We start from the raw sequence: 13,627 nt of genomic DNA, 5'->3' as shown, positions 1-13,627 counted from the left end.
TACATAACAATTTAAATAAATCAGGAGGATTCGTACAACCACAAGTAAACTGTCTGCTCTTTCATATAAAGAAGCATTTGGGTTGTTTGTTTTTTTACCTGACAAGTTCATTTTTTCTGGAGAGTCCGTCCAGATATCTCCTGCGTGCATAGAAGTTGTGGATATATTTCCTCACAAAGTATCCTTTCCATCTCCGCTGGATCTGAGAGGAATTAAAGCATGACAGGTTGTTTTTTTTAAACACAAGCCGACAGGGTCATAACTATATACTTCATTATTTATTAACTTGAAAGAAATCCTTTGTTTCACATTGCAATCATTCCAGTGACTAACATGAAACACTAACACAAACTTAAGTTAAATTCAAAATCAAAGTAATATGTCGTGGGGATGTTGCATTCTTTTCATGTCAAATTTTTAAAAAGTCGGGTTTTTTTGTGCTTTTTTTTCTCTCTCTCTCTTCTAACACAGAAAGAATCATATAGATGATGGTATTAACATATGCAAATTGCAGACAACTTTTTAAACCATGCAAACACATGCAGGCACTTTTTGTTTTTCCCTCTGGAGTGATGGAGGGACAGTCCAAGGTGGAACAGACAGCTGTCACAGCCTCATACATTTAACTGTATGAGCTCACATTGATTGTGGAGGCTGCAGATTAGCTAGTACACACACCCAGACACACCAGTGGACCATTTTAAAGCAAGGGGGCGGATGTCCTTCAGACTAATTAGGAGATTAAAACAATGGCAGGTAAAAGAATAATCACACAATGAGAAGAGGGATGAGGAGAGAAGAGAGGGAGTGGAGGATGGTGAAAAAAACAACAAAGAGCAAAATGAGAATTAGCATTGATCTGCCAGTCAATAGATAATTTTAAATAAAGTAATTGCCGCCTCCTGAGTTCTTGCTGACCTTTGTTGACTAGTGAAATCAATGCTGTTGAATCTAATACAAATCCAGGGTGCGCTATGTAAACACTGGTTTCTATTACGGCCCTAATACATTATCCTCTGTTAGCGACCGTGCCGTGATAAAGACAACAGGAGAGGAGAGAGAAAAAAGAATAGAAACAAAATTGATTCAAGACAAGTGTCATGAGGGGGATCTGAGATGATTGTTTCTCCCTTTGCGTCCCACTTTCTCTTTATTTACGCATTAAATATTTCTTGATCACAGATGTCCTTCATTTACTTTTGCACAGGGTATTCCTCTCCCTTTCTATATAATTCATTTTCATATACACGAACAAAGACTATAGACTCAGACTTCTGAGAGTCTGAGATTGCAAAGGGTAGCTCACACAGTAACAATATTTAGCAGGATATATGAGAAATCATTAGAGCTATATTTTCACTACACTGTTTTATTACGGTATTTGTAAAGACTATAGAACAACAGAGAGCAAATGCACAAACTGCAGAGAAATTTGTTATGGGGATCAAAACCTGTATCTTGTGCCACTGCAAAGCACGGAGCCACTTTGCAATCCAATTCACATACATTTCATTTTCTCTTAAAATTCCTATAGGAAACTGTGGTTATATCTGTATGGGTAATAAAGACCTCGAACTTCAGAAGCTTCCACTTTTCTCTCCATGGTAACATCACCTTTCATGCTGTGACTTAAAACAGCTGGGTCAAACATTACTGTTGGATTCATGTTTCTTCTATAATGTGACACAACAACAGGGTGGTCAGCTTTATTTGTTTGGATTTATATTAAGTGTAAAACCTGGAGCCTTAAAAAATCCAGACTTTTCCACCAATGTGAAAATAGAACCCACCGGACAGGGACACAGTGTCTTCAATAAACACTAGTGGATTTTTTTGTTGGCCTATAAAACCCTTTAATGGTTTAGGCAGAATGAAACTGTTTAGCAAAAGAGTGGGCTATAAGGAATTGTAAAAATATAAGGTTTCTGTGCAATATCCGTGTGTAAAAATGCCAAAGCATCAGTCACAGCCATGGTGCGGTAATTTAAGAGTTGTAGCAGCTGAGTGGGGTAAAGGGAACATTTGATGACCATGAGCACTGATAAGAAAAATACACGTTTTTTATTTTATTGTATTTATAATGGGCCTCTTACCAAGCACCGTGTATTAAAAAAAGAATGATCAAGGTAATTTCTAAAAAGTGAACACTGTTGTTACTATACAGGATCAACTAAGCATAATTTAGCATTATGAGAATTTTTTTCTTTTGTGTTTTATTGCTGATTTCAATTATGTTGCGAATGAAACTGGTCGGGGGTGTCTACATAAACAACATAAAAAACCTGTAAACCTGCATGTGTTGGGATGCCTCAGTGCCTGATTCCTTTTGTTTCCTCTGTGTTTTCCACTGCCCTTGAGTGTGTGGTCTGTCCGCGTTCTGTTCTTAGTCGTGGCCCGAGTGTGTCGTATGTTTTCCTTCTGGGTGTGGCAATCAATCGACCTGTTTGCCGCCACCTCACATGCATACCTGGGATTCGTCCAGCAGCAAAGGCCACCACTCTTTATTTCTATTTATAACAGGCTCATTCAACAAGATTCTGCCAGATCATTCAGCCAACTCCTGTCTCGTTTGGAGTAGGTTTTGTTTGTGGCCTCAACCTCATGCCTAACCCATGTCTTACACCTGATTGCTGTACCTGAGGACCACCTTCTCCTGCCTGCTCAGTCACACCCAGCTGTCTCATCAGAACACTGGATCAGTTCATTACTACCTGCGCCGTAACAGGAAGCCTGAAGCTTTGCTCGCCTGCCTGCTCTCAGGAAATCAGACTACAGAACGCCACTTGAACTGGTCAATTTGCAAATTTGCGAGTCGCATAATAAAGCTTTTAACCTTGCTCCTGTCTCTGCTTTTGTTTTGACTCCAATTAAAAGCCTTTGAGAAATAATAACAGTATGTAAGATTAAAGTATTTATATATAAAATAATTTAGCAATGAAACTGTGTGATGAAGGGCTGATATTCATGGGGCCAACCGTTCCCAGCACACACAGAGACACAGAGAGTCCCCCCACCACGACACTCCATTTGCTAAAACAAGACACTGTGGTGATATTTACCCTGACCGCCATCTCGTCGTAGAAATTCATCTTCATGATAAAATATGCCGCCTGTGAACACAAAGGAAAAGATGGCATTACACCTTGTCTCCCAGCCCTCTGATCTGTCCACAGCAGGCGTCAAAGATAAAGAGCTCTTTATACATAATACATTGCACAGAGGCAGCACATATAGGGCCAATGAAGGGGGGGAGGCAGAAAAGGAGAGCAAGAGAGACAAGAGGAGCGGTGAAAAGTCGGGAGAACGGAGAGAAAGAGGGGGAGAGAGAGAAAGGGAAAGAGAGAGGGTGGTTAGTGGGACTCTGTATCAAGGGGAGGACGGTACTCTCTTAATACACCAACGCAGACAAGGGCCAAGAAAATCTATGGTAGTCAAGCAGCGAGCTAATGGAGATGTATGACGGCCAAACGCTCTCCTCTGGATTTCATAATCAATGACAGCGCTGCCAGAAGAGACTAACAAAAGGGCCAGAGAATATTCAGCAGCGCACCCGACAAGCCGCCGCACACCAAACGTTCCGGGCCGACCACTGGGGGCACATTTCAGGAGCAAACCGGAGAGTCAGCCATAAAAGGGATTCCTATCGCAACATGTCTTTTTTAATAACGACAGGGAGAGGGGGGAAGAGAGGAAGGCGAAGGGAGACAAAGACTTGAAAGGAGGCTGTAAATTCAGCTTGATGTTTGGAGATGAGGCTTTGTGCATGTCGTATTACACATGATAGGGTCTGCAAGAGTGAGGGAGGAAAAAAAAGACAGACAGAGAGAGAGAGAGAGAGAGAAAGAGGGAGAGAGAGAGAGAGGAGGGGTTGAAACTGAATCTCTCAGGGCTAATTCAAAATAGTGCACTGTGGCAATTTTGAGTGATTCAAATTAGCGCTCGTCTGTTTCCAAATGAGACCAAACAGCCTCTTTTTAGCCCATATGTGTGTTGTGACACATCCTTCATCCTTTATTTCAAGCCCCCACCCCCCCAACCACCACTTCCAATTCTTGAACGCCTCCCAAACAGTGGCTGGCAGTTATGCTTTAACAAACAGTCAATTTACAGGCATGATAAATAGCTTGTTGTGATACGTTTACAAAACTCAATCCAGGGGAAAATTATACATGAGAGCGCTGGGTATTGGATCCGGTATCAACAATCTGTTCAATTAAGAAGCAGTTGGAGGCAATATGCAAAATAAAATGGGGCCTTGTTTTACTAAAGCACACACACACAAACATACACATGCATTACACGCACAAACTCTGCCACTCTTTCCTGCTCTCTTTCTTTTCCACACTTTTTCTATATGCATCCCAGCAGTTGCCATATAGATGGAATTCCTTATCATATTGCATCATATTTCCTAAGTGCTAATTTCCCAATGTGTAATGAGTGAATTACATTTCTTAAGGTCAGACGCAGGGACTTAGGAATACAGCAATTGAATTCTAATGCATGCTATCATAACATAATCAATATATCTATAGCCTTTCCAGGCTGTGGCTTACCTTCACCATTTGTCTGAAACGTGCCCTTGCTGTGAAGCCCCACCATATCTTCTGGATAATGATTGCTTTCTTGTGCAGATGGCTGTAATAAAGTCATATTGGGGAGATGATTGGATGGTTATTTTTCTGTCGTTTAAATGGAGCAAAACACTGAAGAAAGTTATTTAGAAGCACATGGATGTAAATTTAACTGTGTATTCCTGTATTTGATCATTTGGGAGTTTATGCTAAGAAACTAAGAAAACCTAAAAAGCAAGAAAATGAGAACCTGCTAAATTCAAAAGCTAAAAGAACTGAATTCCTCTTTATAATGGGATATAATTAATTAAATCAAAATATAACCAAAAGATTACTACAGCTGTAAAAAAAAAGTGATCTCTTTACAAGGGAGGAAACAATGGAGAAAAGAGTGATTTTCTATATACAATGAATAGGTTGTAAAGGACTTCAATTAAAAGGTCAGGGAAACATTATGCTTACAAACACATGCTCTCACAAAGACACACTTCTCTCTCTCTCTCTCTCTCACACACACACACACACACACACACACACACACACACACACACACACACACACACACACACACACACACACACACACACACACACAAATACACGAACACACACACACAGAGAACGTTCCTGATCCTCCAGGCTTTTCGATCATGTCCGATGAGCCTTTCACCCCGTTTAGTGGGTGGTGCGAATTTGTATTCATCCTCAAACATACTCTAAATGCAAGTCCACTGCGATTCCCTGCCTCCAGTGAGGCCATCAATTTCCAAAAGGCCATTTATATGCCCAGAAAATCAATGCTTATAGTGGGTATAGCACAACCCTGGAGTTGCACTTAGGCAGCTAAAATTGTTGCTAATTATCCACTTAACGCATTGATCAATTAACTAAAGTAATCTGAATTAACCTACTGTCTGGAAGTTTGTCTGCTGACCCTGCAGAATGGTGGCGGGGTCACAGCATAGGAACAGGCGCGGAGATAGAGACATTCATTTCTCTGTGTGTGTGTGAAAGGAGCACAGAGTGCAAGCGACACTTATTCCTCCAGGCCATTTGCAAAGCTCTTCAAGTGGGATAATTATGGGAGTGAGCAAGTATCAGGGGTTCCCTTAAAATGCACTCTTTAAGTCCGGCCCTGAATTTTGTCCAACTCCCAGAGGAAAAAGCAAACATTAAACTGGTATATGTAACTGGTATATTAAGGCTCGTATTCTTTTTTTGAAATTCAGCCTGAGGCCCACAGTACCAAAGTCTCATTAGGCTAATACACACCCACCACCCATACATCTTATACCTGAGGTAAGCCTGCACCTTACAGGCTCTGAACCAGCTCTGGATCCTGGTGGCCGCCTGGTTCTCCCTCTGCCTGTTCTCCTCCGCTTGGCTGAAACACACCAGACACAACAATAAAACTGTGCACCGTAGCTACGTTGTGTCACTGTTGTGTATTATATTACAGTTCGTTCATATCCCATCAAATTAACACGAGCATCTGCACTGTCAACAGTTACACGTAGCGTGGCTCCCAAGTGGTGTTAGTGCTACAGTTGAGTTACATTGTGAATTCAAGCCCAACTTCTAATATACAACAATATCATATGATGCACAGCGAGCAGGGTTGTACAGCGGACAGCAGCAGAGCTCACGGTAACGTGCCAGGTGGCAGGTAACCTGACGTGAAACCAACGCACGTCTGACACGTCATGAGACACGTGCCTTATTCTGCGGAACAAGTCCCGTTGAAACTCCTCAGCTTCACCCTTCACTTTCACCAGCTGCGCCATGTCTTCATAGTAAAAGGGCAAGCTCAGATCGTGGCAGCGGCAGCTCGTGGAGGCACTTCCGGTGTCAACAGAAAAACTGCCACTGATGTGTGAAGGCAGCTGCCTCTCATGCCACACTGTTTAAAGGCAGCTGTCTTTGAAGCCACGCTGTTTAAGGCCAGCCGCCTATGTTGCCAAACTGTTTGGAAGAGTTCGGTGAAGTTGGAAACATATTCACAGATTCGAACTTCCCGGGTCAGAGTCATGAGCGAAACGTTGTTCAAACACCAAACGAGGCCTCTTCCCCACCGCAGTAAGGCAGACAACAGGCTACAGGCCAGTTTCCATCAATATGAACATCAATCCTGTGTGTGCGCAGGGACCGTCTACAAAGTGCAACAAAGAAAAGAGAAATGACAGAAATATTCACATCACACATCCAGGGTCTCCTGTTGGTTATACTACAATGCTTAGTTTGTGAAAATGTGATTTTGTCAAATTTGTGGACATTTTTATTATGAAAAATATGCAATAATTTCCCTCCTATACTGTATATTCTCACCAAAATCACGTCACACATCCAGCATCTCCTGCTGGTTATACTCACATGTCACTTGTTTCACATTGTTGCAGTGCAAAGTAATAATGATGTCTTCAAAAGTGTTTTGACAGCAGAACATGTCATGTATCCAACAGTAATATCACTTTTTTTAAATGCAGTTCAAAAAACACAATTACTAAGCAACATGAGGACACAATACTTAAGAGGGAAAAAAGAACAACTTGAACTTGTTCTCCTCGATCTTTAGGGACTCATCTTCATCTGAATTATGTGCTGACTGGTCAACTTATTTTGCATGGAGACTGGATTTCTTTGGCTTTGACAAAAAAATTTAAAAAAAATAAATTATTTATTCTGTGTCGCTGTTAGGAGTCGGAAGTGTGGCACAGGTACATCTTATAAATGATCAGTAGGCAAAAACAAAATAATTACCATGGCATGGACCAATAAAGTGTGCTCCCAGACAGCACACACACACATACACACACACCCGGGGACCCGCCCGGTCAGTGACTTGGTTGAAGAACAGTGGAAACAGTGAAAACACAGAGTTTCTCACCGAGTACAGGTCCTCAGTGATCAGAGCAGAAGCTGCAGGTGGTTTGTACCGAGCTGGAGTTTCTGTGTCCTCCTCCTCTCTGCTCTCACTTGAACTAGTAAACACTCATCACTAGTTATCAGGACCTGATCAGCACATGACGTCACTTAGTGTTTGTTTGGTTCGATCCAGAGTTTATGAGGCTGCATTTAAACATCATGAAAAATGACTCGTCAACGTCAGTTTTGTGCTGAGCCCACAGTCAGGACTCAGTGTTAAAGTGAAGGGAGCGACAGGCAGACATGATCTGACACCATCGATTCATAACTAAACACGTGATCGTAAATTTGTCACCTAAATCACCCCAACGAAAAAATTGAAATATGAACGTTAACTAGTTCATTTTAAGTGTGAACTGGCCCAACATTGTAAACGAGCATGTTTTACTATACAAGTGGAGTAATACAGATCAATTATTCTTGGTGCTCAGAACAGTAACACGCTGATAAACATTCATAAACTACGTATAAGTCTCAGGGAATAAGTCACAAGCAGCGGTAGTTGCCCCCAAACAGCGGTGGCAACAGACAGCTGCCTCCAATCGCGGCAACTGCCTTTACAAATCTGTGGCAGTTTCTGTTGCCACCGGAAGTGCCTCTACAAGCTGCCGCTGCCACGATTAGAGCTTCTGTCTCTCTGTTGTCAGCCGTGAGTTTACCTGTTGTCTTGGCAACACTGCCCAGGGACGCATTCCCTGTCATCTAGGAAACAAGAACTTTATTTACAACATAACAATGACAATGGCTTATTCACTGTACGTTTTCATCGATGACATCATAGATGTGTTCAAACACATCATTGATACGTCAAAAATATTTAACTTGCATGTTGAATTCCTCATAAATTGTATCTTGAGGTTTTAGAAAACTTGAAACAGTCATCATGCAGTGTTGAGTTGAGAAGTTAGCCCTTGGTTTGTTGGTGTCGTCTTTTTTCACCCATAACATTTAGTCTACAAGCATTTGATGTTGATCCACTTGAGCAGTTTTCTGTAAATTATTTAATATATTTCATCTGTTTGATGGTTCACCAATTTCATAAAAAAATCGTTTTTTTTTCCCTCTTGATCATCAATATTAAGAATAAGGAATAATAGGAATAATAATAATAAGTCTACTTTAAAAAATGCACAAAATTAAAATTTTGTAGTTTTGAAATGTTATTATAAATGTTGTTATATTGTTATAAGATATGCTGACCCAGTGGTCAGCATATCTTATAACTATATAATTGTACAAAACGGCCTTTATTTCATTTATCATGATGAATCACAAACAGTAAACACCAAAATTAAATGATTACAAAAAAGGTTTTTAGTGTCCTTACAAGTTCAGATGAATTTATTGCTGCAAATTTGTTTATTTTGACCTTAGATTCTTCCTCCATCACTGCACACAGCCTGCACTGAGGCAGGAATACACTGCTAATCGTAAAAAGATAGAAGGAAAAAATACCCCAGAAAAGACACTTAAAAAAATGCCTGCACTCTGGATGCAGATTGTGGATCTGTGTATTGATCTGCCAGCTGCCTTCACTCGTTCCGTCCATCCCTCTATCTATTTTCCCCCTTTACCTGACGTTATCGTCCTTCATCATACAGTTATCAGTTTATTTCTCCCCACTCTTCCTTCCCCATTTCCCCCTCGTCTTCACTACTCCTCTATTCCTCGTCAGCCATATTCACCTGTCAAAATGATCGCCTCACCAGGGTGTGTGTGTGTGTGTGTGTGTGTGTGTGTGTGTGTGAGTGTATCTGTGCAAGAAAATATATCTGTCTGGCCAATGGTCAGAGGAAAAGTCTCTCTGCATTATAGATTACTCCCTCGAGACAGAAAAAACGAAAGTGAATGAGTGTTTCCCCGTGAGTGTGTATCTGTCTCCGTGCTCTTTCATGTCGGGATGCAGGTTTGCCTGCTCCTCTGTAAGCCTGTGCGTTTGTAGAAAAAATCTTATTTTGTCTTTCTCTGAGGCCAATTTGCCGTCTGAGGGCCACCACAGTGGTGAGGAGCGGCAGGCAGACGTCCTCGGTAGAGTTATGGCTGGAGGGGTGAACCCGTGGTGGCTCGGCCCATCCATCGAGGGCCAGCAGGAGAGAGGCCACCCTGGTAATTACCGGAGAAATGTTGTTGTGACAGGCGTGTATGTGAGTGAGAGATAGAGAGAGACGGAGAGATTCTTAGGGAAGTGTTGTTTTTGACAAGACAGTAAGGACGGCTGGAAGCCATTCGTCCTGCCACAACACTGATTAGGTGTCACCAGGTGTGTGTCTGTGCGAGAACAACACAGAACAGCGAGTGAGAGCTCTTTATAAAAAGACACGCTGTTTACACTCTGTCTAATGACCCACTTCTAGACCCAGCCCGGCCATCAACTTCTCCACATCCCGCCACACTTGTACACTCCTTCATCAAGTCACTTCTTCTGATATCTTCTTCTTCTGTCACTCTACTTTTCCCTCTCCTTTTTCCCCATCCCCTCCTCAATCAAAACATTTTTGCTGCTCAGTGAGGCAGTGATTCCTTAACCGAGATTATTCATGTAAACCCCTCTCTCTCTCTCTCTCTCTCTCTCTCTCTCTCTCTCTCTCTCTCTCTCTCTCTCTCTCTCTCGTTCCATCTCTCCATACGGGGCATGTCATTTAACATGCTTCCAGTCACCTCTCACAGTCAGGAAGCTCATCCAACCAGTCATTCTCAATGCCCATTGTTCCTAAATGAGGGCCATATGCGCTGTGGCCAGCACTGGTCATAAAGACACACACACACACGCGCACAGATACACATGCCAGTGCCAATGGTGATACCAGTGTGTGTGTGTGTGTGTGTGTGTGTGTGTGTGTGTGTGTGTGTGTGTGTGTGTGTGTGTGTGTGTGTGTGTGTGTGTGTGTGTGCGTGTGACTGTATGTGGGTGTGTGTGTGTGTGTGTGTGGATCGCTCTGTGTCTGTGTATAAATCATTATGGTGTGTGTCAGTGTATGAGTGATTAGATGTTAGTGTCTGCGTATGTGGGCCTGTGTGTGTGTGTGTGTGTGTGTGTGTGTGTGTGTGTGTGTGTGTGTGTGTGTGTGTGTGTGTGTGTGTGTGTGTGTGTGTGTGTGTGTGTGTGTGTTCCTACAGCCGCGGTGGGGTGCGGCGGATGGAATGTGTGTTTCTCGGCAGGGCCAGTTCGGCCATTATTATTAAACATCTGTCCGCAGCACATTAATTCCCCCACTCTGACGCATCCCTCTTTGCCCAGGGATCACTTAATTGAAATCCATAATGACTCTTTCTTCTCTTCTCTCCCACACTGAGCAAAGTGAAGCAGCAAAAAAGGAGGTTTGTACCGGCTATTGTCAAACAATTCTCTCACCTATTGTTGTACCGTTTAACAGCCTGATACACTACACATTATGAAACAAACACACAATATTTAGATTTTGTGTGTTTTTGGTGACATATTTCACTAATAAACCATGTAAATATGTTTAATTCTGTCCTTTGGATTACTGAAGAAATTAAGTAGAAAAAAAAACAAAGCAAAGAGTTGTGAAGGACATAGTTGACAGGTTATATTATACATTTTTTGTATGAATCTATTAGATTAAAGGTGAGCAAAAAACTACGTATTCATCTTTTAGACTTATGTCTCTCTGCTCATCTGCAAATAAAAAAATCCAAATCAAATAAAACCCAAACATTTTGGGCTGTCTTCTCTTTTATTTCATCATCTAATTCCATAATTTTACCATCAATATGCCCAAATTATGCCAGTTTAAATTCCTATCGCAGTAACTGACTACATTTTTCATTTTTTAAAAGAATATGTACAAATATCAATTGAGAAAAAATCTTAAATGCAAAAAAACATTTTTCTCTGTTGATTCACAAATTCTAAAAAAGAGCAGCTCCTGAAAGGTCACAGTCAGATATGTCTCACTACATTATATATATACAAAATACCTTAATGATTATTTTAAACTTAACAACAGGAACAAATGCAAAAGCTGGCTGCACCTTCTGTGTTTCTCTGAATTGAGTTTAGTGTCTGCTGAAACTATTTCAACCAATTGTTATTGAATTACTTTATGATTCATGCATTTGTTTTTCGAGACATTTCAAATTCCCCCTGCACATTAAAACTCTTCCAATCGGAGCTGATGTCATCTGTGTGAGACTAAAAACGTTAGAGAGAATATGGATAGAACCAGAATGAGAGGCTCACCTAGAGCTGGGAAAGGCCTGAGGGTTTAGTCCTGGTCTTCTTACCAAAACTATGCAAATTGCTCCTTCATATTTCCCACCTGGGGCTGCTGTTACTTTTTACAGTGGCAATGCTTTTAAACCAATTTGAAGCCATCTCTTTTTTCTCCTCTCCATCCCATCCCCTCCCTTCCTCATTCCCCACCCTAATATCCTACTAATGGATAAAAACTATGATTGTGCCAGTAGAGGAGAAATATCATACCTTTATTAGCTCACCTTTACCCACAGAGAGAGAGAGAGAGAGAGAGAGAGAGCGAGAGAGAGAGAGAGAGAGAGAGAGAGAGAGAGAGAGAGAGAGAAATAATGAATTGAGCATTGTGTAAAATAGTTTAATGCAGGGGTGGTTCATCATTATTTGTGGCGGATTGCGTGCAGACAGGGGTGATCCATTAGTGTGGTCGTTTCCATCTGTGTATGCGTGTCTCAGTGTGTGTGTGTGTGTGTGTGTGTGTGTGTGTGTGTGTGTGTGTCTGTGTGTGTGCGCGTGTGTGTGTGTCCCACCCAGAAGGACATTCGCTGCTGCCGGCCCCACTGTCACAATGAGAGATTCATCACCACACACACACACACACACACACACACACACACACACGCACACACACAAATATGCGCGCGCACACACACTGACACAAACACGCAGGCTACAGTACACATGTGGCATCATTGTTCCATCATTACTCTTCTCATTCTTCCTCTCAACAATTTGTCATTTGTTGTCTGTGTTGACACACACACACAGACCCACACATATCCATCCGTGGCAATGTGTTTTCTGTGTAAAGGGTCAAAATGAGAATTACCAAAATAAATTGGATTTGAAAAAAATCTAATTGTAGTGATGTGAAAATAGGGATCATTAACAGATGAAATTACAACATCTCCAGTATCGCACACCATCTCACAAATTGTGTGACCATGAAACATTGCAACCTGCAAACCACCTGAGATCTTCTTCAGTTTTTTGCACAGTACACTCTCAAAAGTATCCAAAATCAGTCCTGAAATACAAAGTGCATTTTAGAGAATTTCAAAGGATGGTGTGAAAGTTTGCTTTGTAACACGTGTGACTGTGCAGTTAGCATCAGTACTGAATGATTAGTAAACAAGACTCTCTCTCTGTCAATATTTCCTCTGAAGAGGTTATGTTTTCTGCCCCGTCCGTTTGTTTGTTTTTAAGCAAGATTACACAAAAACAACTGAACGGATTTCAACCCAACTTGGTGGAAGAACGCTGAATGGGTCAGGAGAGAAACCAAAACATTTCGGGGTGGATCCGGACAACAAAGGCGGATACAGGAATTTTGTTTCACTTTCTTTATTTTATTATATTCTCTACACAAAGGAGGGACAAGAGAAGAACATAATAGCAACCAAAAAGGAGAAGAGAAAAATGAGGGTAGATATTTCTTGTAGTAGGATCGCCACATCATATGTCCATTGCTTCACCCCACACATCCACACCAGCGATCACGTTTCTCCTTTCAAAATAAAATCCTCAGTAGTTTAATGGAATGTAGATTTTTTTTCCTCCATGGACTCAATATTGCAGGGGGAAAATAAATCATCCAGTGCATACTCTGATCATGGCAGGGAGTAGGCATGCATCTGAGGATTTCCCATCTTCTCTGTCTCTGTAGCACTTCACCACTTACACTTCAGTTGTTCTTTTCATCTACCCCACACCCATCTGCTAATACGTTCATCTCTTGCTCTCTTGTTCTGATTCCTGTCTATCTTTTGTGAGCTCTGTCTGGTTCGCATTGCACACCAGCTTTATCTTTGTCTTCCCAGGCTTTTCAATGTTTGGCACCATCTCTTTCTCTGTTTCTTTGAACCCGGAACCTCGGTCTCTTTGTTTCTGGTGGGTCTGTCCTCCTGTGGAAAACA

At 41.6% G+C, this 13,627-nt stretch overlaps 1 protein-coding gene across 1 annotated transcript in view; it reads right to left on the bottom strand.

Annotated features, from left to right (window-relative positions):
- The window catches only part of spata17 (spermatogenesis associated 17), a 35,263-nt gene extending 28,825 nt beyond the window's left edge, over positions 1-6,438 (bottom strand). The window contains exons 1-5 of the mRNA XM_034580888.1: positions 6,290-6,438; positions 5,868-5,957; positions 4,557-4,638; positions 3,060-3,110; positions 99-202 (exon numbers count right to left, since the gene is read on the bottom strand). Of these exons, the coding sequence (XP_034436779.1) occupies positions 99-202; positions 3,060-3,110; positions 4,557-4,638; positions 5,868-5,957; positions 6,290-6,357 (395 nt within the window). The 5' untranslated portion in view covers positions 6,358-6,438. The remainder of the gene's footprint in view (positions 1-98; positions 203-3,059; positions 3,111-4,556; positions 4,639-5,867; positions 5,958-6,289) is intronic.
- Between the last annotated feature and the right edge of the window lie 7,189 nt (positions 6,439-13,627).

Source organism: Hippoglossus hippoglossus, chromosome 3 (genome assembly GCF_009819705.1).
Source record: "Hippoglossus hippoglossus isolate fHipHip1 chromosome 3, fHipHip1.pri, whole genome shotgun sequence".
NCBI lineage: Eukaryota > Metazoa > Chordata > Actinopteri > Pleuronectiformes > Pleuronectidae > Hippoglossus > Hippoglossus hippoglossus.
The sequence above is the reverse complement of the archived record's forward strand: the minus strand, read 5'-3'. Positions and strand labels throughout refer to the sequence as shown.